The sequence below is a fragment of the Melanostigma gelatinosum genome, assembly GCF_949748355.1.
Source record: "Melanostigma gelatinosum genome assembly, chromosome: 3".
Classification (NCBI taxonomy): domain Eukaryota; kingdom Metazoa; phylum Chordata; class Actinopteri; order Perciformes; family Zoarcidae; genus Melanostigma; species Melanostigma gelatinosum.
Window position 1 is genome coordinate 8421929 of NC_136636.1, and position 24915 is coordinate 8446843.

The 24915-nt window shown below is 49.1% G+C and overlaps 1 protein-coding gene across 6 annotated transcripts in view; it reads left to right on the forward strand.

The window, feature by feature from the left end:
• magi1b (membrane associated guanylate kinase, WW and PDZ domain containing 1b) overlaps nucleotides 1-24259 on the forward strand; it is a 111811-nt gene extending 87552 nt beyond the window's left edge. The window contains exons 13-25 of one of the 6 annotated variants that reach the window (XM_079266273.1): nucleotides 3598-3629; nucleotides 4125-4169; nucleotides 5937-6183; nucleotides 9216-9307; nucleotides 9862-10054; nucleotides 11147-11536; nucleotides 13277-13480; nucleotides 15915-16008; nucleotides 16171-16258; nucleotides 17026-17169; nucleotides 19415-19553; nucleotides 21211-21290; nucleotides 22371-22579. In XM_079266273.1, the coding sequence (XP_079122399.1) occupies nucleotides 3598-3629; nucleotides 4125-4169; nucleotides 5937-6183; nucleotides 9216-9307; nucleotides 9862-10054; nucleotides 11147-11536; nucleotides 13277-13480; nucleotides 15915-16008; nucleotides 16171-16258; nucleotides 17026-17169; nucleotides 19415-19553; nucleotides 21211-21290; nucleotides 22371-22436 (1814 nt within the window). In that variant the 3' untranslated portion in view covers nucleotides 22437-22579. Of the gene's footprint in view, nucleotides 1-3597; nucleotides 3630-4124; nucleotides 4170-5936; nucleotides 6184-9215; nucleotides 9308-9861; nucleotides 10055-11146; nucleotides 11537-13276; nucleotides 13481-15914; nucleotides 16009-16170; nucleotides 16259-17025; nucleotides 17170-19414; nucleotides 19743-21210; nucleotides 21291-22370 lie in introns of those variants that run through there. The other 5 variants (XM_079266269.1, XM_079266271.1, XM_079266270.1 and 2 more) reach the window with 5 other exon arrangements.
• Nucleotides 24260-24915: the final 656 nt, after the last annotated feature.

Genomic DNA, 24915 nt, shown 5'->3' on the forward strand with positions numbered 1-24915 from the left:
CGTCGTATTTTTTGCTCACTTCGCATTAAAAATTCTGCTGACTGCATGTTCCAGTGGCACCATAACGAACAGCATTGCAGTCCTCAAAAAGCAATGATGGGGGGGGTGGGGGGAGGGGGGGGGGGGGGGGGGTCGGCCGGTCAGGTGCCCACGATTCACCTCCGCTCATCTTTTTGGGCTTGCCGGAGGCTCGTGCTGTTGCTCAGGGAAAAGGAGGGTGAGCCTCTCTCTCTCTCTCTCCCTCAACCATCGCCGATCCCCCATCTCTTCACACCTCCGTAGCTATTGGGCGAGTTGTAAAACTCCCCTATTGCACCATCCTTTGTTACTATGACAATGCTCTGCAGATAATCTGCGCTGGGGGTCTCCTCCGGATGGATTTGTGCGTTTGTGCAGCGAAACATTCCTCTGTATCATTTTATTATTGTTATGATAAAGCGCCGTGACCTTCTTTGCAAGAACCTTATGTTTCATATGGTTTTTACTTTTTGCATGCACGCTCTCCCCGGTCATCTATTTAGTCCCGTTAGTACGCTCCTCTGTCACATTTAATTTCACTGTTTACACACACCAGCTAAATAAAGCCGTGCTCTGCCGGGCTGTCACATCCTGGCTGCTGATGTGAGCCTTTCACTCCTTGAGTATGACAGTTCCCCCACAGTCACCCGGCACCGTCGCCACAGTGACAGATGGACCTGTCTGTTGGAAGCCATCACTCCCAGCGGAGATATACCAACACGCAAACACACACACACTATAGACGGACAACATAATCTGCTTAATAATGGCTTCCGTTTAGTGCCTGCTGTGCTGCCAGGTTTTTACAACAGCTCCTATCTGTTGAACTTGTACATTCGTACGGCACCTGAACCCAGCGCTCCTCTGCGCGCATTTCATGTGCTGAATTCATCTTTCTAGCGCAGACATCTTGAACTCTGTGTGGCAATGCTTTTCATAGTTGCAGTTTGTTATTTCCAGTGTTTGCAAAAGACTCCGCTGTGCATTGTTGTCATGAATCCGAACGGTTGGAAGCTGTGGGGCTGAATCATACGTTTCTCCTCAGGCAGTGAAAGAAGATGAGTGATATTCCGTCAAGTGCAATAAAAAAAAAGAAAATCACTGTAGTCCTCAAACATATTGGATCATTTGTTATTTTGGCTTCATTGTAATTCACAATAATCAGTTGATGTATAACATTAATCATAAAAAAATAAACCCATATCATACAAATGTAGTGCCCCGTAGGTTGAGCAGTCGTTCATCATTCACTGTTAAGAATGCAGTGAATAATGCCACCGATTTTCAGATGAAGTAAGCAGAATAAAATGAGCTGGGCGGGGGGGCACAGTGGTCCTGGCCCATTATTTGAAAGCTGGGAGTGCTGAGGACTTAGTCGGCGCTCCCGCACTCAGGCTGTCAGGGCCCCACCTGTCCAAAACCACTCTTTCCTCCCTCTTGTATGTAATTATTCCTGGAGGTTGGCCCAAACACCCACATTACCTTTTGATGTAGGAGCTTTAAACACACCGTGGTGATTCTCACACACACACACACACACACAACCTGCTGACCTGCGCACAATATTGCTTTATTTGTCAAATGGCATCAAGGCTTCTCAGTTTAGTGGAACTCTATATCTTTAAATGAATATCTCATTTAGTGATTTGCTTTTACAGTAAAACGTTTGGATGAAATTTCAAACGGCGCAGTGCTATGCAAAGACCCGAATCGACCTCGTGTCCGAGTCCGTTTCTCTCTTCCACGGGTGTGTCCGTGTTGTGTACCGGTGTGTCTGATCCGAGAGCTCGGAGAGGGGCGCTGACAGACCACAGCAGCAGCAGATCAGTTGCAGTGGATAGATGAAGGACAATCAAACCGCAGCCTGACACTTTGACTGACGGCGTGCTCAGCCCAGAGAGAACACCTCGGGATTGACACTGTGCATCTGCGTCTGCGTCTGAATGAATGATTCCTATTAATTGAAAGGGAGGGGAGGGAGAGGAGGGAGAGAAGGAAACAAAAGCTGCAGACGCAACGCAGTTGGAGCCGTCAGTTGTGAATGAACCCAGATGTCTGAGAGATAAAGGTGTGTGTGTGTGTGTGAGAGAGATCTTATCCCCTCTGTTTCCCTGAAGGATTGACACATAAAAGTGGCCCATTTTTCTTCGATCAGACACGCTTCATGCTTTACATGTGTTACACGCCCCTACTGAGGTGTGTGTGTGTGGTTGGTACTCCGCTCATCGTTGAATTCTAAATATATTACAGAGGTAAATACACACCGCCAGTTTTTGCATTTTCTCTTTGTTTAATGCGTTCCTTCTCCCGTTCTCATTTCCATAACTTCATACAACTGTTTATTTCATGCAGAGTCGAGGGAGGGAGGGGGGGGAGAGAGGGGCAGTGATGTGCTTAAGGAGCAAATACCCCCGGCTGGATCCAGGCCGCACGAGCACTTTAGTCGTCCGTCAGTCTTTCTTTGTGTGCTGCTTCTCTGCGATAATGATATTTTCTGCGATGGTATTTCTGGTCACTGCTCAGTCGAGCTGAAACCCGTCAGTCAAACCTTAAGCACACTTCGATTTGTGTCGGGAGAGCAGCGGGAAGCCGTGTGTGTGTGTGTGTGTGTGTGTGTGTGTGTGTGTGTGTGTGTGTGTGTGTGTGTGGATGTTTACCAGCATGTGGGGGTGGGAGGGAAACTGAGATGGAGGGGGAGGGAGAGAGAGAGACAAACGGATACAAAGAGAGAGAGGGGGGAAGACGGAGGGAGGGTGGGTGATGATGCTGAGGAAAGAAAAGGGAGGGAGGATAGTGTGCAGTGAGGTGTGTGTGAGAGAGAGAGAGAGAAAGGGGGGGGGAAGGAAAAGGCAGCAGGAAAGGGAGAGACGGAGAGGACGCTGCTACTGCCTATAGATGCTGGAGCCTTCGACAGCGGAGCGTGGCGCTCAGCGGACACAGGAAGATGGTCTCAGTAAGAGGGGAACTGACGGTTGCCTATAATTTAATGTTCAGTATCTTGGACTCCTTCTCCATGGGTAATGCTACGGCCGGGAACTCCAGAGCACAGCTCGCTCCTCTCCTCTCTCTCTTTTGCTTTTTCTTTCTTTCTCTGGCTTAGTTGCTCTCCAGGATTCTCCCCCATCCTCTTAACTATCACTTTCCTCCCCTCAAACTCACTCACTCATTCACTCACACGCGTGCTCCGCAGTCGTCTGACAGCCAGGCTCTCCCAGTGAGCGCTGGGCTTTCGCCCTGGAGGCTGGCCCCACTCTACCGCTGCACCACACAGGCAGAGCGTTGGCCGCGCCGGCGATGCAGATAGATCGCGCTGCCTGCCCCCTCCCCTCCTTTCCTCCTCCCTTCCTCCTCAAACGCCAGCCGCGGAACGGCGAGCAAAGGATCCGAGCGGGGGGAGAGAGGAAAGGAGGGGGAAGGAGACGAGGGCTAAATGAGCATTGTTTTGGAGTCTGCGTTACCAGTTTGTTTGTTTGTTTTCCTTTCTTCTATTTAAATTTTTTTCTGAACATGGACGTTATACTAAAACTACATCGGTAACCTTTTTTCTTCTTTTTTCCCCATTTCTGTCTGGTTTCACAGGGGTGGCACCTGCAAAGAAGAGCCCAAAACTGGTAAGTAGTTGTTTTTTTATTCCCCCCCCCTATACGTTTCCTCCTCTCACATCCTTTCTCCTCTCACATCCTTCCTCCTCTCTTCTGTCCATCTACTTGTTGGGCTTACTTTCCCCGCCTCCCCTCTCCCACCTCGTCTCTTACTCTCCCCTGTAAGGTGTAACTTGTGGTGCTGATGTTTTGGGTCTGTTTGGAGACATCGGATGATGTGCTTTGCGGGGGTGGATCCCTGTAGTTTGGCATCTCCCCCCCCCCCCCCCCCCCCCCACCCTCCCCTCCCCTCTGGCGGGGGCTGGAACGAGGGGCTTTGATGCACAGCGTGAGCAGGGTTGCTAACACGCTGATGATCGCATCGCGCGGGGTGCTCAGCTTGCACTGCGAGAGAGATCACAGCTGAGAGTCGGCCTCATCCTGCGATATGTGCTGCATTAATGGAGGGATCCTATTGACTGTGTCTGACTGAACGTGTGTTTGTCAAATTTTTGTATTTTGCAGGACGATTTTGAGCGGGCCCCACCGTACAGCGATTACACTAGGAGGGTATGTGATGTCGTCCAGCTGGGGAGAAGGTTTTTGGGGAATGAGGTGGTGCTGGTGCTGGGCAGGAAATGCGTTAGGTGATAATGGTGATGGCATAGCATTCTTAAAGCAGATAACAGAGGTGATAAGTTGAGGGTGATGATGGCGGTCATGTATGATGTTTGCGTGCAACGAAACACACTGAAGACGACCGCTGTGAAGCATCGAGGCACTGAACCCCAGCGGGGCCCGCTGGTGGCGAAACAGGCCTGAGCCGAGTCTGAGGAAGCAGCGAGGGTTTGTTGTGATTGCCCTCCCTCCCTCCCCTCTTCTGTCTCCTTCATAAGTTATTGGAGCAGCAGAAAGAAAGGTATTTGATCAGTCCCGGAGCACAGAAGGAGAGCACGATGACTGCAGAAGGTCAAACCTAACAGATCCGTCAAAAACAAGAGAATTGTCTTCATTTGATCGGGGAATAGGATGTGGTGCTTTGTGTACATCAAACTGAGAGAGACATTCACAAAAAGAAATGCTGCTCCGTTGGCTAATGAAGGCACCATTTTGTTTGATGAAATGAAAGTGATCAAACAAAGAAAACAGTCCTGAGGTCTGACTTTAGCACCCAAACGAGGCCCGCATTTGTGACTAACCATATGAATCCATTGATTTTACTTCACCGCACAACCCAGTGAGGTTCCAGTAGAGTAAGCATTCCGGCTCTGACTTAATATTTGCTAAAGCGTCGAGCTTCTTGAAAGTCTTAACAAGCGTGACGAATACAAACATGAATTGCAGACGTGTAGGAGGCTGATTCAGGGAGTAATGACTCTGAATTTATTGAAGACAGGGCTGCACTTTGAAGGCCAAACTCTTTGATATTTGAGAGCAGATGAGCCGCTTGCCTCCGCCCCTTCCTGGTGTATTTTTGTCCACCGCATCCAAAGAACTGGGAGGTCACATGACGTGAATAGACTGAACTGCTGTCATTTTTCTCTCGTTGTCTTAAAATATCTTCCTTTCTCTCTCTCTCTCTCGTGCTCTTGTCTGTCACCCATTCCCTTCGCTGGTTTCCTTCCTTTTTGGGTCAATCTGCGGCGTAATGGTGAGGACGGGGACTGTGAAGAAAGATCCTGTGACAAAGCGCCACAGAAAGGATTTTTACTTGTACCTGAGCTCAGGATTGTATGCGCTTTACTGCGCTCAAGCACCCGCTCCCTTCAAATCCTCGAGCAGGTGCTTAAGTGCCCATGTTATTGGGGGGGGGGGCAATTTATGAGGAGTTTTACATTTCTGGCTTCTCCAGTAACGTCCTCCCTCCGTTTCAAACCCCAGGAGTGCTCTATTCACTGTGAATATCTCTCCATATGCAGCAGGGGATGCAGTTCCTTGTTCATACATTCCACTCTGGAATGGGCGATGCACCCTTGTTGTAAGTTTGTTGCTCCCACAGCTGAATGACTTAATCACGAGAAAACCATTGAGCTCTTTCTTTCCCTCCCTTTGTGTGCTACAATAATTATCTGAATAAAACAAGTTAATGATTTGTCGTGTTGAATCCGGGAGCAACACAACAGTGGTTGACGATACACTTGGGTCCGGAATTCTTCTGTATTGTAATCTTAATCCCACTGATTGTTCTTTCACCAACCACAACTTCTGGTCTTCCCCGCTGCCCATCATGAGATACCTCGTTTGTTTTGTTTGACTCGGCTCAGCCTCCGTGTTCACAGGTGTACTGACACAGCTGGCTTTCAACTGTCAAATGACATCCATCTGCTTCTCCAACAGCAATTGTCGAGAAAGGACAGTCAGAACAGCTCCCAGCATAGCGTTTCCAGCCACCGGAGCACCCACGCAGACTCGCCCTTGCACCCGTCCCTGGCGCCGCCTCTCAGCGAGAGCATCGCTCCCCCGCCCCCCTCTCAGCCCCTGCCAGGCCTGCCTCCCCAGGACTCCCCGGCAGACGGCACCATCCAAAGAAAACCGGACCCCTTTAAGATCTGGGCCCAGTCCAGGACCATGTATGAAAGTAGGCGTAAGTATTTATTTTTGGTGGCGGTTGGATGAGGGCTGCATGGGGCTGTTGGCTCAGTGGAGAACCCTGGTGTCTTTAAATGGTACTGCACTGTTTGGAGCAAGATTTGGGATAAGAGATAAGTCTTCTGCATGTAAGTACCTGGTTTATATTCACATATACTCGTAGAACTAAGGATGAAAATAGCATCGTAGAATATACAATTTATGTTCCGTTTCAAAATGTACGGACATTTTTAAAGAAATTAAAATCAGTAGGTCAGCATTAGTGAAAATGTGAGAAGTCACTCACTTAAAGCTCGAGTCAGCAGGCGATGAGCTGAGCTCACGCAGAGAGCAGAGGGAAACGGCCAACTTGGCTGTGTTCAAAGTACTTCTTTACATTTCCTCTCGTGTGTGTGTGGAACAAACAGAAATGTTGCTTTAAAGCTGCTCAGCAGATTTGTTTGACGTTGGACAGAGCCAGGACAGCCGTGTCCCCTTGCTTCCAGTCTGGAGCTCAGTTAACCGCTCGCTGGTTCTATCTTGAAAGGGAAAATTAGTCTTCTCATCTTAACTCACAGCAGGGAGAAAGTGAATCAACGTATTCACCAAAATGTTGAGTTATTCCTCTTCAAGCAGTTGGCATTGATTTCCGAGCAGCATCAGAAGCCGGCGTCTCCCACATGCTCTTCGTCCAGTCGTTTAAAAGCTACTACTGTAGGTGCCACTGTGGTCCAATCGCCGACACTGCAGCCATTGACACACTTTTACACGACACTTCCCCGAAGAGGCACACAGGCGTATAATGAGCAGCAACAGTGGAGTGGATGTCGTTGCATTGCAAACCCCCCCCCCCTCCTCTTTGTCTAGCCTTGCCAAAGCAAAGGGATAGCTCTAATTAAAAAGAACAACCCTCAAATCCGTCAGGTTAACAAAACAGAAAAACAGGAGAGGAAGAGAAACAAACATGAGTCTGTAAGGGCTGTGGACATCTCATCACTTTCTCAGGCACCGCTTGTCAAGGGTTTTCTATTATTTAGATGAATATGATGAAGAAGAATGTGAAGGGCTGAGCGTGGGCTGGTAGTGCAGGCGCCTCTTAGCAAGCTGCCGGGAAGGGCTGAGAGGACAACGGTGTTTGATTTAAAAGGAAATAAAGAATCGTGATGGAGAGCGGAAGAAACCAAGACTGAGGGGGAGATTATGTCTACAAGCCTAAGGTGATGGACTCTCAACAGGGTTTTTTTCCTAAATGAGCTGAGCCCGAGTTTGCTCAGAGTAAATGGGAGGACCGCAAACAGAGCACAGAGGATGACGAGGAGGGCCCGATGAGCGACAGAAACACAGAAATGGGAAGCGAAAGAGAAAGGTCAAGCTTTGCGAGATCAAGGGATTCTGAGGTCTAGAAAAGTAGAGAGGATGACGGGGAGGACAGCTGACCGGTACCAGCAGGTGTGAATCCTCCGCTTCCTCGCTCTGCGTTGAGCTCTCATCCTAAAATCCCGCTGCGTGCAACCCCACAGGGCTCAGGCCTCGTGGAGACGTTTCTCCACGCAGCATTCGCTGTAATGAAAAGTTCTGCTGGGATCAAGGTCTTTAAACTCACCATGTGGTGAACGATTTCCATTTGCAGAAAAACTCGCACGGACCTGTTCTGAAGAATGTGGGCCAGGAAGGATAGGAAACTCGCTCGTGCTTTATTGACACTTCATTTCGATTATTGCCTGGCTTTAACATGTTCCCAGTTTAATTTCCTCACTGTTTGAACCAGCCGAGCTCGTCATGCGCAGTGGAACTCGGCACAGGTCGGTCCATCGTTGTGGAACATTGATTGATTCACGCCCGGTTGCCTCACTGCGGGGGATCCCTCACGGATCCATTAATGGACCGGAGCAGCTGTGCAGTTGACCCGTCCGCGGGCAGGTTCAGATTGCGACCGCTGTCCTCTGACTCGTCCTCTCCCGGGTCCTCCACAGTCGCATTGTGATAGATTGGACCAAATCGCTGCGTTCCGCAGGGATTTCAACTGTTGACTGAAGGAACAGATTGGGAGCAGGCTGTTTGTGCCTTCTGCCACCCTGCCGTCTCTTAGTGGCCTTGGCGGCAGTGGCCTGTGTTGGAGCGAAACGGAAATCTCCCAGAGAGTTCGCTGAGAGGTGCACGTGTTTTTCAGCCAGTACAACACAGCTGCGGCCATTCAAATGCATGCAAACGCACGACTACGTATGCACGCGCTTAAAAGCGAAGGAGCTGGTGTGTACACCAAGTCCGTCTCTCCCCCACATCCACTGCTACATGAACCATGAGCTGTCATCTTTTATAGCGCGCACACACACACACGTCTTCTCTTGTGGCTGGGAGTGGGCTGTGAACTAGCGATACTCTGCTCAATAATATATGGCGAGTTCCAGCATGTATCAGGACCGCCATATGGTGCCAAGTGCTCCCCAACACATTCAAGAGGAGAAATGACCTCGCATGTCACACATCACTGCATAAATGAAACGGTGTAGTCCGGTGGAATAGTAATGTCCAGTCTGTGGGAAACGTCACCGAAAAATGCTGTAAAAATCTCAAACGAAATAAAACGATGCTGTTTCAGACTTCAGAGTGAAATTCCAGCCCGATCATTTCTAATTATGGGACCAATGAGTGAAGGTGTTCTGAATTGTGCTGGCAGTCTGTCTTGCTTCTGATAGTTTATTTAAGCTTCATACCGGTGCTCTTTCCCCAAAATAGATCCTCTTTCATCTTTTGACGGATCGGTTGTTCGTTCTTTTCCCAAAGCCTCCAGACAGACTGTTTGTGCAAAGTGCTATCTTGGTGACAAAGCTTGGAACCGTTGGGAGGATGAATATTTGCATGTTGATATAAGCAGACGGGTGGTTTGATTCCCTAAAAACAATGGGTCCATCCATTGTGGCCGTACCGTTGGCTGCAGTTATACTGAATGGCTAACTGCATGCTGGGACTGAACTCTGCTTGGACAGTGCTGGCGCAGGCGGCCGGTGTTAATGCGGATATGTTAACGGTGATCTGTTGATTTTACAGTTCCAGACTTCCAAGAGCAGGACATTTTCCTGTGGAGGAAGGACACGGGCTTTGGCTTCAGGATCCTCGGAGGCAATGAGCCAGGAGAGCCGGTGAGTCTCTCTGTGTGTGAACTACAGCTCCAGTAACCTGGATGATGAAATGGACTCTATATTCACAGTCCTAGTCTGAGCAGGAGTTCTGAGCTTCTCATCAGCTTCATATCAGGGATTTTTTTACAACACGGCTTCTGTGAAAAGAAAACCACCCATGTCTCACACACACACACACACACCACCTCTTTCTTCTCAATCTTAAGGAGGCAAAGTTGTTTGTTCTTGTTCACTGGCCTGCAGTCCTGCACTGCATTTCTTGAAGGAAAAAGAAATAATGATTTACGCCGGAGCTGGGATGTAATAGTGTGGTATAAATTGTAGCAGACCTGCACTGCATACCAATGTTATACCTGCTGAAAGAGTTGGGACATTGAATGTATGTACGTACCGTATATCTTAATTTCAAAAAAATGTCTCTGTCTCTGTTTAAAGCATTGTTTGAACTCCTTTGATGTATATGTTTCTGAACATATATTGCACTTTTGGCCGTCTTTATCTATCTAGATCTACATGATCTGGATTTTAGTTTTCTACACTGTTTGCGGTTTCAGATCTACATCGGCCACATAGTGAAGTACGGCGCGGCGGACGAGGACGGACGCCTGCGTTCCGGCGATGAGCTGATAAGCGTGGATGGCACGGCGGTGGTGGGCAAGTCGCACCAACTGGTGGTGCAGCTGATGCAGCAGGCTGCCAAGCAGGGCCACGTCAACCTCACTGTGCGACGCAAAGCCAACTACGCCGGTAAGAAGGGAGCGGGATCGAGGCCGCAGCCTAGCCTGATCGAGACCCGCTGGCAGCTCCAATGTGCAACTACTTCCTATATATCTATAGATAGAGACACGGGTCAATAGATCAGACAGATACCCAATCACAGCGTTCCCTCACAGTCCCCGTTAACACGCAGTTGAGCTTTCAGTAATTGTGTTTCATATTTTATCAGCTGTATATTTTATAATTAAATGAATCAGTGTTGTCAACACGATCATGTTTCTGCATAAAAAGCACTTTACATCGCCATGGGCCCCGTTTATTTTGAATCCCAATTCCATCAGGGGCCCAGGGTCCCGCTTGCTATGTGCAGGGATCGCCTTCCACTGACTAATAGTCTGGGTGTGAAACGCTTGGAAGCGCTCGGCCGCTACCGTGAGCATACGCCAACCCCCCCCCCCCCCCCCCACGCCCATTACTGTCAGTCCGCCGCTCTGCTCTGCTCCACCCTGCTCCTGAGCAGGCGATAAAGAAAAGGCCCATAAATATGATGGAGGGGACGGTCAACCTTCGGCCCGGTGACAGCGGACAGACATTAGTGCATTGCTGCTCCCCGTCTGCCTCAGAGCGCCGAGAATATGAGGCGCCTTCCGCGAGCAGCTGTGCAGGAAATGAAATGTGGAATGAAATGTCCAGATACTACAGTCGGGCCGCGTCTTCAGTTCATCTTTTGTTCAAAACAGATCAGAGGAGCGATTGTCTTGCGGGGCCCAAGCTGTCCTTTATCATATCAGCACAAACTAGCTGTCTGTGTTTGTTTACAATCTCTTTCAGTTTTCAGATTGCACAGATGATGAAACATTTAGCTGTGTTGTTATATCTTGCCTTATTATGCACCGGCCTCTTTCTCTGCTTTTTCTGTCCTATTATCTCCTGAGCGTCTTATGTAAAACCGTCTGGCCGTCTTCTTTCTTTTCTCAATCTTCCCGTGTCATCTTCTGAATCCGTCTCACCTCCCTGTCCACAATTTCTTCCCCTTTATTCCTTTCTCCACACCATTTCCTCCCTCGCCCTTCACTTCATGATCTGCATCCTTCTCACCTTATCCTCCTCTGCCGTGTCCAGCTAAAGCCGAGGGAGATGTGCCTCCATCGCCGGCGTCCTCCCACCACAGCAGCAACCAGGCGCCCAGCCTGACGGAGGAGATGGGCAAGCGCACCCCACAGGGCAGCCAGAACTCCCTCAACACCGTGAGCTCCGGCAGCGGCTCCACCTCCGGCATCGGCAGCGGGGGAGGGGGCGGCGGGGCGGGCGGCAGCGGGAACGCCGTGGTCGCCTCAGCAGCAGTCGCCGCCGCCACCACCTCCTCTCAGCCCCCCAACGTCGTCTCCTCCGTCTCCTCCGCCTCCTCCGCCTTTCAGCCCTACGACGTGGAGATCCGCCGCGGCGAGAACGAGGGATTCGGCTTCGTCATCGTCTCTTCGGTGTCGCGGCCCGAAGCCGGCACCACCTTCGGTAAGAGACGTCACGCTTTGCGATACCAACACAGTCGCTGATTGCACATGCCAATATTGCAGAAAATCAGTTCCACTCGGTAAAACATGAAACACACTCTTCATCACGGGGGCCTTTTTATCTTCCTATCTTCTTTATGGGCTGCCTTTGTATCATCCATAAAAACCACTGAACACTAAATAGCCTGACAACCAGCACCGATTCTGGCTATTTACAGTCCCACCAGATCAATACCAACTCTCTCCACAGAAGTGCTTCTTCTTTCTCATTTTCGTCTGAGCCTGTCAGGCCAAGACACTGAACCCCTTTCTGCGCCTGCAGCTGCAGCTACGCTCGCACAAGGCTTTTATAATTGATCACAAGTGAAGTGACTTACATAAGGCTTTTGTATTATTCAGCTGAACCTAAATGGCTTCTGCCGAGCAGGTTGGCACTAAAAGCCTAATGACAACTTAATGAGAATGAGCGCGGCAAGCAGGATAGATCAGGGAAATGACCGGTGTGAATAATGTGTATTTATTACACCGTAGAGCAGGACGATGCACTGACTCCAAACCACATCGTCTACAATTGAATCAGTGTATTGTTGACAAACTAGACGTTACAGTATTTAGTTTGATCTCACACGTCACAGCGTAGGAAGCTGCTCAAATTGAATCTACTTTGCTTTACAAACGAGTCTTTTCTATGCAGTGCACTCTTTTCCCGACTGCCACGGCTTTTCTGCCTACACCACAATGGCATTCCACTTCTCTCTGTGCTCTTATCTCCGTCAGTGTGGGTGGACGGAAAAAAAAGCCATGAAAACGCTCAACTTTCCAGGTTGGCTTACAAAGTGGCAAAGCTCCCTTTTTTTCGCAGGCCAGAGTGGAAAGCATGGGCCTGCAGATAAGCTTTATTTGACTTGACACGTAAAATCGAATGGAAAAAACAATCGGCTACATGAAACCAGTCCACGCATACAGTTGGTATTCGGAGGAGCAGCACCTCTTTTTTCCTCCGTCTCTCTGTCATCTGCTTTCCATCGGATAGTTTACAGCTCGATGCAGTGAAAAAGACAGGCGAGAGGTCAGGGTTAGACAGGTTCGCAGTGGGATAAAAGAAAGGGAAACGGTTGACGGGAGGGATGAAATAGAAGATTGGCGAAAGGAAGGAGTGATCGCACGCTCTGTTTCTCTGCAGTGACTGATGTCAGACTGCAGACAGAGAGAGAGAGAGAGAGAGAGAGAGAGTAAAGGAAGAGAAGCGGAGAGACCTCAGGGTAGTCGGTGAGATGTCAGCGCTGATGTATGTTTGTGCTCTCCAACCTCTCTGCGGCTGCAGGTGTTCGGGATGCAGAACACAGTTCCATGCAAATATAATAATGACACCCTGTTTAGAAATGTGGTGCTGGAGCAGCTCTACGTATTATGAGGACAAACGCATTGGAAAATAGATTTTTCCAATGATTCATTTGAAGGCCTGAGAACTACAGCATGACAGATGCAGAGCACACATTTGCCCTTCTTTGCCAACGCTTGCATTTCGCTGGTCGTTTCTCCGATCAGCTTCTCTGTGACTGCGGCTTGGCTGGCTGTTGGCTGTCTATGAATTCACCCTTAACCTTCTGATCCTCTTTTTCTACTCCTTTCCCATTCCTTTCCCTTCTCTCTCTCTCTCCGAACGCAATCCAACATCACACACACACTCGCACGCACACATACGCACTGAATCGCGCAAACATGTCAATGGTGACCATAGCTGGCAATGCATGTGTGGCCATGCCCCACAAAATAGGCCGCATCATCGAGGGCAGCCCAGCGGACCGCTGCGGGAAGCTGAAGGTCGGCGACCGCATCCTGGCTGTGAACAGCTGCTCCATCACCAACAAGTCCCACTCGGACATCGTCAACCTCATCAAGGAGGCCGGCAACACCGTCACACTACGCATCATTCCTGGAGACGGTGAGTAGAGGAGTGACAGTTAGGGACTGCACTTTACAAGATAGTGTGTTGTAATAAGCAGTTACCAGTCGGGACACCTTGTGTGTGCCATCGCGGCAGAACGTGGTCCTGGAGACACCGACTACAGCGGCGCTGTTACAGACGTTTTTAATACTTTGCCAGGTAAAGTCTCTACTCCCGTGATAAACTGCTCCCTGAATGTGTCCTGCTACCTCAGGGTCCTAAAAGGTGCCTTCGGGGTCCTTGCAACAGTGTGGGATATTGCCGGCTGTGTTGACTGAATTGCTACTTTTAAAAGTGTGTGTGTGTGTGTGTGTGCGTGCGTGTGTGTGGGGAAGGCGATACTCCCTGTCAACGCGCTCACTGGTAGACATTGGAGCGATTTGTCCGCCACGCGTTTGCTTTCCGGTTCACTTCTCATGGATGAAGAGTTTTTTTTATTTTTTTCCCGTGGAGCTCTTGATGAGAACAGCGAGCCAAAACTGCCCTGCCAAGAAGACGCAGAGAGCATGCGAGAAGGCGTCAGAGAGAAATAACTGGATATGCTTTATCGGAAAGTTCCGGTTTATGTGCACGCGTCAAACAAACAGATGCCGTCTGACACGGAGCCGGTGACGGGGGAAGATTGTGGCTTGTGCTTCTAAGTTGTGTGCCTCTGTTCACACATGACTGAATGCGCTTATTTCTGCGTGGATCAATCCTGTCTAAACTTTCTGACACGAATGAATGCCATCGCAAGAGGCTCTTCCAAGGGGAAGTCTGGTTCAGCTCCTTTCCACTGAGCTCACCTCTCCCCCGTGTGGGAACACAGACCGAGTTTTCTTTGCGACTGACGCTCGATACTGCAGTGACAAGGTAAACAGGAACTCTTCCTGCTGTTGCACAGTAATGCGTGCACAAACAGCTAATGCGTTCATCAAAGCGGACGTGTCTGCAGCATAGAGTGGAGGTGCAGACCGAGCACACCTCTTTGCTTCATAATGTGTGTGAGAAGGGAGGCCGAGGTGAACTCATGTGCCTGTTTTTGTTGTTGTTTTCCTTCAGCACTACCTGAGGTATATTGTGTATCTTTTATCTGATCTCCCTTTCTCCTCTTTCTCATTCCCTCTCCTGAATTTGTCATTGTGATGCTCTTCTTTCTAACTCTGTCCACTCGGGGCAGGAGGGCATATCGCCACGGCCAAATGTAGACAAATTACAGAAACGGCTCAGTGCTTTTTTCCCCTTTTACGCCGCTTATGTTTCTAAGCGAGAGAGGAGAAAAGAGGCAGTGGGCCGCTTGCGGAACGGAAAGACAGGGAGAAACGGCGCTCATTCGATTTAATTTCCAGACAGACAACAGTTGGAGGAGAGATGAATGCCGAGGCAGCAGAACGGAAGGAGTGCAAATGAGCAGATGGAGGGGCGAATAGTGTTTACAGGGACAAATTTCAGGCGGTGAGAAATGAGCGACAGAAAACGTGTGAGATTGTAACACAGTTCTGCTGTTGATGCCAGAAATCCCAATGGATGCAGTGCGGTCTTCACGCTGGTAGCCCGCCGAAGATCCACCTCAGTTTTAGAGGTCCTCGCTGCCAAGATGGAGACGGTTGGAGTCTCCCACTTTGAGAAACCTATGGGTGACGTCACAGACACGACGTCCATGTTTTATACATTCTATGGTACTCCAAGGACTGGAAGGTTCTCCTCAACATAGTCCAAAGTGACGCTAGCCCCGCCCACGCTGCAGCGTGACTGGTTGACTTTGAACCTTTTGGGCAACGGGCAATCGAACAGTTAAGCCAACAGGCTCTATAAGGGGGACTGGTGGAGGTGGAGGAGATGAATAGATTAGAGGGGAACTGGCCGTGAGAAGAATAACGATTAGGGGACTTGGGAGAGAGTGGAGAGCTGTAATCAAATAAAGGATACCTGTAAATAGCCAAGAAAGATACCGCTGATGGGAGAAGATGGGCTTCTTTGTGCAGCGAGAGTGATGTAATGACACCCAGCGTTCTTCAGTGATGACACAACATGATTGAGATAAAAGGCAGAATAACCAGGAGCTTTTATCTTCTACCGGCTGCGTGTTTCCTGTTCGACAGCTCACAGGCTGACACGGGAGGAGTTTCAGTCCACAGTTGAGATCAACACCTTTTTGGAAAAGAAATGCAATTTTAGAAGCACAAACACGAAGTGATTGGTAGCACAGATGTAAACCAGCGGACAGTGTAGTTCTGGTGGAGCTGGTCCCCGTAGGTCAGCGAATGTTTGTAGCTGACAGCCGCTGAATGATTGTTGTTTTTGTATTGAAATGACGACGTATTAAATTAGACGCTTTTATTGAAAAAAAAGCAAACGTCAGTAAAATGTCCTCAGTGTAGCAGGAATGTTTTTGTATGAATGCATGAGGAAGACACTGGTTATAACTGGCCGTCTCTCTCGCCCTCCTCAGAGTCATCAAATGCGTCTTTGTTGACCAATGCGGAGAAGATCGCCACTATAACCACCACTCACACATCTCAGCAGCAGGCTGCACCGGAGGCCAGGTAAGGGGCACGCTGGGAAATTGAGTCTTTTGAGCAAACATGTAAAGTCCTGTTTAAAAAAAAAAAAAAAAAAAAAAAAAAGGCAGTGTAAGAACTAACTGCCTGAAACACATTCAGTCACTGGTTTCATTTGACACTGACTGCTTCATCTTTCTGGCCCAGGAACAACACCAAACCAAAACAGGAATCGTATGAATTTAAAGCGCCCCCGGGCCCTCCACCTCAAGCCCCGACACAAGTCTCAGCTCAGGTAAGGAAGGACACTCCAGTCATCCTCGAGTCCCACAGCCGTCCGTTTCATGTCTCCATCAAACACCCAGCAATCTACGCTCAGTTTGTCTTTTCATCCATCCATCCAGCTGTTCCAGCACCCATTCCTCCTCTGTCCCTTCACGCATCAACCGACATACATACTGTAGTCACCCACCTACCCAAGGACAAGCAGAGTGCATTGCTATTTATTTATCATTCCTTTTCCGTCTACCTGCCGGCGTTATCGGACTTTCTGCATTAAGGAAAGCCTGTTTGCTTTCAAAGTAACCCCTCAGCCCGCTGTGTTCACTGCTGAATTAATCTGGCGGTGTGGCGATGGCTCGCTCAGATAGCATTGATCCCGCAGCAGAGGAGATTAGGAGAGAGCGTGAAGACGGGAGCTGCTGTGGCCGTCTGCCTGTCCTTGTGGTGCCCGGCCTCCCTCTCTATCTGTGCCCTCTCTCTTTGTCCACCCAGAGCCCAAAGCATCAATAATTCAGCATCCGTACACCACCTGCGCATATGCATGTACACACACACACACACACAGCCTGGCACACCTTTTAGATGGTGTGACTTTCCTGAAGGTGGCATTTGTCTCATGCTCTCGAAATAGGACCCCACTTCAAAGGACACACACACACACACACACACATACTTCGAATCTGAATCACAAACCTTGATGCGAAATGTGTCTTTCTCCCTCCCTCACTTTCCGTGTGTGTGTGTGTGTGTGTGTGTGTGTGTGTGGTCTCTCTTCAACAGGATTCTGAGTTCTACTCAGTGGACCTGGAGCGGGACAACAAAGGCTTTGGCTTCAGCCTGCGGGGGGGCAGAGAATACAACATGGACCTGTACGTGCTGAGGCTAGCTGAGGAAGGAGCTGCCGTCCGTAACGGAAAGATGAGGGTACGGACAGTGTGTGCTCACAGCATTCACTCACCAAGACATCGTCCAATGTCTCCAAATGTTACGCCTCTTTCAGTCACATAGGAGATGCCACAGACTGTGCTGAGCGCATTCGGTTTACTTGTCCTAGGACGTAATACCCATACTCTGAAAACAGTTGTATGAAGTCCTCCGTGCCTCTCCAGGAGTTATCTAATATTTGTGGAAAAAAAAGTTATTTTCCAGCGCTGTGGCGATTTGAAAGTCTAATGAAAGAAGCTGTTGAGTGGAGTCGTGGGAGTATTTGTTTAGCTTTACCCGTAAAGAGTCAGTCAGGCTATTTTCGAACGTGTCTCTCACAGGTGCAATACTAATTGGCTGCTCAAATATTTTTATTGAATTCTAAAATATTAAAACAAAATGTTCTATGTAGTCTCAGTGGGACTTACTTTAAATCAAGTTTATATGCAACTGTGATAGTCATACTTTAAGTGGAAAACAGTGAATTAAATATTAAACTGCATTCTTTGGATCCACCCAAAAGATCTCCTGGGGTCCATTTGGACTGTTTTGGCTTATTATGGCACATAAATAGACCGTTCACGTGACGGTTTTGGTCGATTTTACATTGGCAGCTTCTATATCCAGCCATGTAGCTTTAGATGTAGAGCTGAAAGATGTGGTGAAGAAATATCCAATTGCTGTTATTTAAACTGATATTGCAATTGCGATACGATTTGCAATGTTAGAGGGAATGATGTGTTTTTTTCCGTATTCTCATTTTTCATTGATAGACATTGTGTGATGAGGTACGGTACCAAACAAAGACATTTCCTCAAGTCTGTAGAACACATAGAGACATTTGCAAGATTCTCCAAAAACGTCCTTGTTGCCCGCTTAGCAACAGTGCCTTTCAGATAATCCAGCGGGTCTCACCGCAGAGAGGAACACTTAATCCTTCGGGTTGTCTGGAAAAAAACACCAAAGCCGGCCATATGGGGTTTGGACGGTGCTGCACAGTTTTACACTTACTAGCACAACAACTTGTCTCCAAAGGGGATTAATTGACTGTTCTGACTGTGGTGTGACAATCCCCTGCTCTCAGGTGCAGTCACAGTGGACTGTGTTGATTAACAAGGGGGGGGGGGGGGGGGCTAATGATACAGTCTCATAGACTTTACAGCCATCAGAATAATATTATCTATCAATCTGCGTGTGCATAATGTACCCCCCCCCCCCCCCCCCCCCCCAATTACTGCAAGCTCTGCTTCACTGAATAAAACAGGGCTGCCTCCAGGCTTCAGCACACAGGAGGTTCACTGTGCGACTGCAATCTCAAAACACAAGGCCAACGGTAGACTCATGGAGCATACCTGCAAACAGAACATGCACATTTGAATTGATTAATGTTTCTCTATTAGCTCATGGAGTGGCATTGATACATGCTACAGAAGCTGCCATGAAAATGTAATATTTAACCTTTACTTTGATTAACTGCTGAAGTCAGCAGCACGTCCCCTGGGCTGCTCGCTTGACTGTACGAGGGGTTAATCGACGCGTTCGCCTGTCGACAGTTGCTGTTTGCGTGTGAGCTGCAAGGGAGTTTTTGGTCCATGTTAATATGCTGCACTGAGGGAGCGTGTGGGTGTGCATATGTTGGCACATTACATACATTTGTGCACCTTATTAGCCGAGATAATAAAAGCAGCAGCTCTGTGACGGGGAGAGAGGTGTCAGTGAGAGATCCATATTCTGCCAGAGAGGAATTCCCTCGGCGCTGACAGCGCTGTCAGAGAACTTGAGGCGTGGAGGCAAAGAACCGGGAAGCAAAAAGTGTTTCTTCCAGCTCCCGTTTCCCCCCCCACCCTCTCTCCCTCCCTCCCTCCCTCCCTCCCTCGTTTTCCTCTCTCAGCGTCACAGTTGCTGCTTTTCGACGGGATTTGCCCTCCCTGGAAACTGTTGATTTAGAAAACATGTTTTTGTGTCTTTAATGCGATTTTGCGTTCAGAGGATTCCATATGTAACTTCTCCTCATTCTGTCCTCCCTCCCCCTTCCCTTCTGCTGCCATCGTGTCCCTTTGAACCTTCACGCCTGTCATCTTTCCTCTTGTGTACTTTCTCCCCCAACTGTCACTTGTTTTCTCCTCTCTCTCTCTCTCTCTCTCTCTCTCGCTCTCCTCTCGCTCTCTCCTTCACCACCTCTCATTTACTTTCTTCCTCCCCTTCCCGGTCCTCTTCCTTCCCCCCCCCCCCCCCCCCCCCTTAGGTCGGCGATGAAATCTTGGAGATCAATGGCGAGAGCACCAAGGGCATGAAGCACGCGCGAGCCATCGAGCTCATCAAGAGTGGAGGCCGGCGCGCCCATCTGGTGCTCAAGAGGGGTGATGGCTCTGTGCCTGAATATGGTGGGTCAATCTACGAAAACATTCCCTTCTCCCCCATCTTCACGCCCTGAGCCAGGGGACACCCAGTGGACGGTGGTGGGTCGAAGGGGAAAGAACTATATTACCCACCGAGGACCCTTCTCCCTCCCTGGGACAAACTCACCAGGGAGGGGGAAGGGCTTGCTTGGTCTTGGGTCTCTTTCTGGTGGAGGTCACTACTGGGCTTTGGGATCTTTCTTTGGGGGGGGGGGGTGCAGGGGTGGAGGTTGTTCCTCTGGATGCTGTCCCCCCCCCCCCCCCCCCCCTCCTGCTGTCACCTGTTCTCAGTTTCCATGTCATCCCGCTGTCACTTTTCACCTTCTGGCCACTGAGCAGAAGCACTCTGCTGGGACTTTGCAGAACGGTGGTGGGTCTGACTCCAGTGCTACGTGAAAGCAGGAACTGTTTACAAGGTTTGAATGAGCAGAGTAGTGGAAGATCAGTGTTTCTTGTTATATCGAGGGCTCCAACTCATTTAACACGTATTTAAGAGGAAAAGGAAACCTTGATTCTTTGCATCCCGTGATAAAATGGGACATCTCGCAGCTTTGGTTAGGACGTGACACAAACGTATTTATGATATTTATTGAAGGTGAATGTAAGCTACTGAACTCTGAAGGGTTTTAAGTGAGTGAACTGTATTGAAAAGAAAAAGGCAATCTGATGCTTTTTTTTGTTGTTGTTGCTATTTTAAAGAGGAAAATCTCACAATACTGTGCTTGACATTACTCACTAATCCATGGATTTTATTTGCACCCACACTGTTAATGTCATTGAAAAGCTGTGACGATAGGAACGCCACCCATCTCCGTTCAGAAACGAAAGAGTCGCTCCAGTTCTATAGACGTTTTGTACAGTGATGAACAGAATAGAGGCATTTTTACAAGTATTTTTGTTCCGTGTACAGAGCCATGATCAAAGCCACATATTAATGGATCAAAGTCTATTGCTGCATGAACGTGTCAAAAGTGTAAATTGGATTTTTTTTCCCCTCCCTTATATTGTCTATTTTCCATAATATTTATGGAACCTTTGTTTTTGTTTTTAATCGTACTGACCAGTTCTGATTGATAGTCACGAGTCATCCTAAATGTTTTTCTTTTTGTTACTATTTGTTTTTCAGTGGAGTCTTGAAAAGTTCGTCAATGTAATTTTATTTGCGCTCAGAACGTGCTGTCTTAACCTGCACCGATATGACATCATGTGAAATATTTTTGGATCATTGTTTGTTCTCTTTAGTTGGCACAACCTTTGACAGTCTCGCCAGTATTTCTTTTGATTTCTGTCAGCAATGTCATACGCTGTTGTTTGTGGCTGTGAGTCTCACTGTCTTTATTTTTCTGGTGTTCGGGTTTCTGCTGCTTCTTTGTCCACATGTGTGGGTTAGTGTGTCGGGAGTGTGCGCGCGCGCTTGGACTTTTCTCTGTAACTGATGGGTTCCACTGACGGGTTTGGGCAATTTCCTGGACTGTCTCTTTATTCTGAATGACTCAATGATCAAATAAACACTTTTTTTTCATTGAAAAATCGGCACAATAATTCTCCTTTTCTTCCTTCAAGTTGGTTCCAAGCGATCTAAACCCTGTGCTCTTCTCTTTTCTTTCCTTCCGTATTGCACTGGGCTCTTGTCTTCCTTCAGGAATGGTCGTTCCCCATCTCACTGCATGTATGAGAAATGACAAGATGGGGGAGGCCTCTGTCCTCCAAAATCAGACCACGGTTTGTAACTGTCCTCCCATGTCGTCTGGCTCTCCCGCCCACTTCCTGTCTCTCTTCGTCTCTGTCTCGCTCCTTCGCCATCCTGATCTCTGTGTGGTGTGGCCTCAACTCACATGTGCCCCATGCTCTACTCCATACATACAAATCCATGCACCCGGAATACATCGCCAGTACCGCCGCTGCCGTAGCCGCTGTTCAGGATATTTTATGCAAATGTCAGCACCGGTTGCATTTAACCTCTGGGCGAAACGTCCACGGGTGAAATGCAGCGTGTTAATTCGTTCTTTCTACTGACCCTACTTTAGTCCATCAAAGAGCATCCTTTTTGTCAACAGTATCAGTTGTAGTTGTATTCCTGCAGTCATACTTACAAGTAGAAATGGGTAGAATAACTCCAAAGTTTAAGCATAGGATTCTGATAAACAAAGCATTGTGGCGGCTGCATGTGCAGATGATTTAGTGAGACCTAAGGTAAAAAAAAAAAAGGCAATATTTATTTAGAATTATCTTGAACTTTTAATTCTTCTCGACTTACTAAAATGCCACCTAAAGTGCACGCACTGTCACTGCAGCACAGCAATCATTTTTGGATCTCATCGTGAGCATTTTATTTGCTTTAAACGTTTACAAAGTGTCTCAGGCATCATGGCAGCGCATGAAAGAGCATGGCTACTCAGTGCACTCAAGCAGCATCATCAACATGCAGCACAGTGACTGTGACCGGCCTCCGTTCCAGCCATTCTGCTTCAGAGAGGTGACCCCGGTCAGACCCGGGAGCAGGTTTGTTGTGGGTAACAAGTCTCTTCAAGCACTGGCTGCCTCTCTGTCACTGCCTTTTATTCTCATGTGCAAAGTACACTAATGTTTGTTTTTTTGTTTTTTACCATTGGCTGTTGCTGTGCCATCCAACAACTAGCCATCTCTGCTGGCATTAACATCCGATTGGCTTCCGTTTGGAAATGTTCTCAGCTTCATGTCTGAGTGATTGGGCATGGCTGATGTGAAAGCAGACGGCTTTGTAAGAGTCTCGATGCATGTTTGATCCCCGTGCCCTCGTCTGTATGTCACTCTGTGTTACAGACGGCAGCGCCAACGACGGCAGCGCAGCAGACCCAGCCGCAGGGTTACAAAACGCTGCGGAAGTGAGCGCCCTGTCCGCGACCAACGCGCCATCGGAGTCAAGCAACCCACCAGAACCCCAACAATCATCCCGGAGCAAGAAGGCGCCGACCGGCGCCGGCAAGCACCACCATTCCAACCACCGCCACCGCTCCCCCAACAAGAAAACCAGCAAGGGAAAACACAAGGGGAGGAAGCCCACGGAGAATAACTTGACCAAGCTGTTTAAGAAGAAGGATGACAAGCGAAGCGACGGCCACCGGCAACATTCCAGCGGGCACCACCGTAGCCGCCACCGCTCACCCGACAAGGTGCACGGCCGGTCGCGCAGTGCAGAGAACACCCTGGATCAAGGCGGACGCCGGCACGGCCGCTCCCCCGACAGACGCCGCGGTCAGCAGTCCTCCTCTAATCAACGCCGCCGCTCTCCTCACCGCTCTCCTCACCGCTCTCCGTACCGCTCTCCGTACCGCTCGCCGCGCCGCCACAGGTCCCCCCACCGCTCTCGGAACCACTCCCCCACCAGACGCCACGCCCATTCCTCAGAGCCTTACCGCCGCTACGGCTCCCCAGAGAGACAGGGCCGCAGCAACGAGAAGCCCAACGGGGACAGGGCCATGTTGACGGAGCCACCCAGGACCCCTGAACTCAGCTTCACTCTCGAGGACAGCGTCCTCCGTGAGCCCCCGGCCGTGGACCGCCTGAACAGGGAGGCCACGCTGCCGCCGTTTCGCAGGGAAGAGCGCCTGTACGGGGAGGACAGTCTGCTGATGAGAGCCTCCTCCACGGAGAGAGCCTACAGGGGGGACACCCTGCTGAGGGACGTGGCCTCCCGCGGCCGGAGAGACGTCACCTTGCCCAGAGTGCGCACCCCCGACTCTGATTCAGCCTTCCAGAAGTACAGCTCGCTGCTGAGGGGGCGCTCCCCGGAGAGAGATGGCCTCTACGACAGCCGGGATAGTTCCCCCGCGCCGCAGTACCGAGCCCGCAGCCTGGGACGAGACATCTCCCCGATCAGGCGCTCCAGAAGGGACGACTCGGAGGACGAAGAGGACGATGACAATTTTGTTGCGGCCAAGGTGAGGGAGTACTACACGCTCAAGACCGACAGCAGCCGTTCGTCCGCCCTGCCTGAGCCCAAGAAGACCTACAAGGATAACCCCAAAGACCTGAGTATCTGAATGGACGGCTGTCAGCCAATCAAAACCACCGCCCACAAACACCTCAAGTACTCATTCATGTCACCACTTAGTTCTACAGAAATGCACCCAATTATGAACACAGACACACCGACACGAACACACACACACACACACACACACACACACACACTGTATGTAACAATGCTGAGTTACTAACAAGACGGTGATTCCAAAATGACTTTTTTTTTTTTCTTGTATGATTTCCCCCCCATTGGTTTTCTTCTTTTTTTCAGTTAAGCATTCTACATTCACTCAGACTTTTCCAGAAAATGTAAAACCATAAAAAACAATGATGTGCCTAACAGTTCCATTGACGAGCAACATTTTGTTTTTGATCTGATATGTGACGGGCGTTTTGTGCCGCACTGTCAGATGATGAAATGTATGTACTTTTCCACGAGGATCCCGTGGAAGTACCACGCACCTGGATCATGTAACCGGTGCTCACAATGATGCTGTGCATGTCTTTACTGGTTCCGCTCTCTCGCTCTCTCGCTCTCTCTCTCTCTCTCTCTCTCGCTCTCTCTCTCTCTCTCTCTCGCTCTCTCGCTCTCTCTCTCTCTCTCTCTCTCTCGCTCTCTCTCTCTCTCTCTCTCGCTCTCTCGCTCTCTCTCTCTCTCTCTCACTCTCGCTCTCGCTCTCTCACTCTCTCTCTCTCTCTCGCGCTCTCGCTTTCTCTCGCTCTCTCTCTCTCACTCTCTCTCTCTCTCTCCCCCCCCAGTGCCACTGTTTTTTAGACATTTGACCAGACTATAGCACAAGCCTGCATTTGTTTGTATATTTTTGACAGTTTGCAGTGTGTGTACATTCAGAGGTGATCATTTTAAATGAATGAAGGGGAAATTAAAAGTTAAACTACAATGATGATGTTAAAATAAAAATAATATATTCAACGAATAAACAGGTTTGTGCTTTTTGTTGTTGTTGTTGTTGTTGCTGCTTCACAGCCATTAGAACCATTTTGATTGAAGTCATTAATGTTCCCAACAGGGGAACAATACACATGGGAGGGTGACTTTCATAGCAAGGCAGATATCGGGTGACAGGTAGAAAGTGTCTGTACTGAGCTCTCATTTGGGCTGACTTTGTTATCTCATGCCTCCCAAAAGTGTGTGTGTGTGTGTGTGCGTGCGTGTGTGTGCGTCCCAGAGGCAACAATGGGGGGAGATGAGAGGAAAACAACAGAGTGGTCACTCCTGGTGACCTGTGAACACCAGCAGGGATTTACTGCTGCAGAGAAATGAAACGTGTTGTCTGGTCATTGCTTGATGCTGAGACGCAGAGACGGAGGAGGCACAGCATGT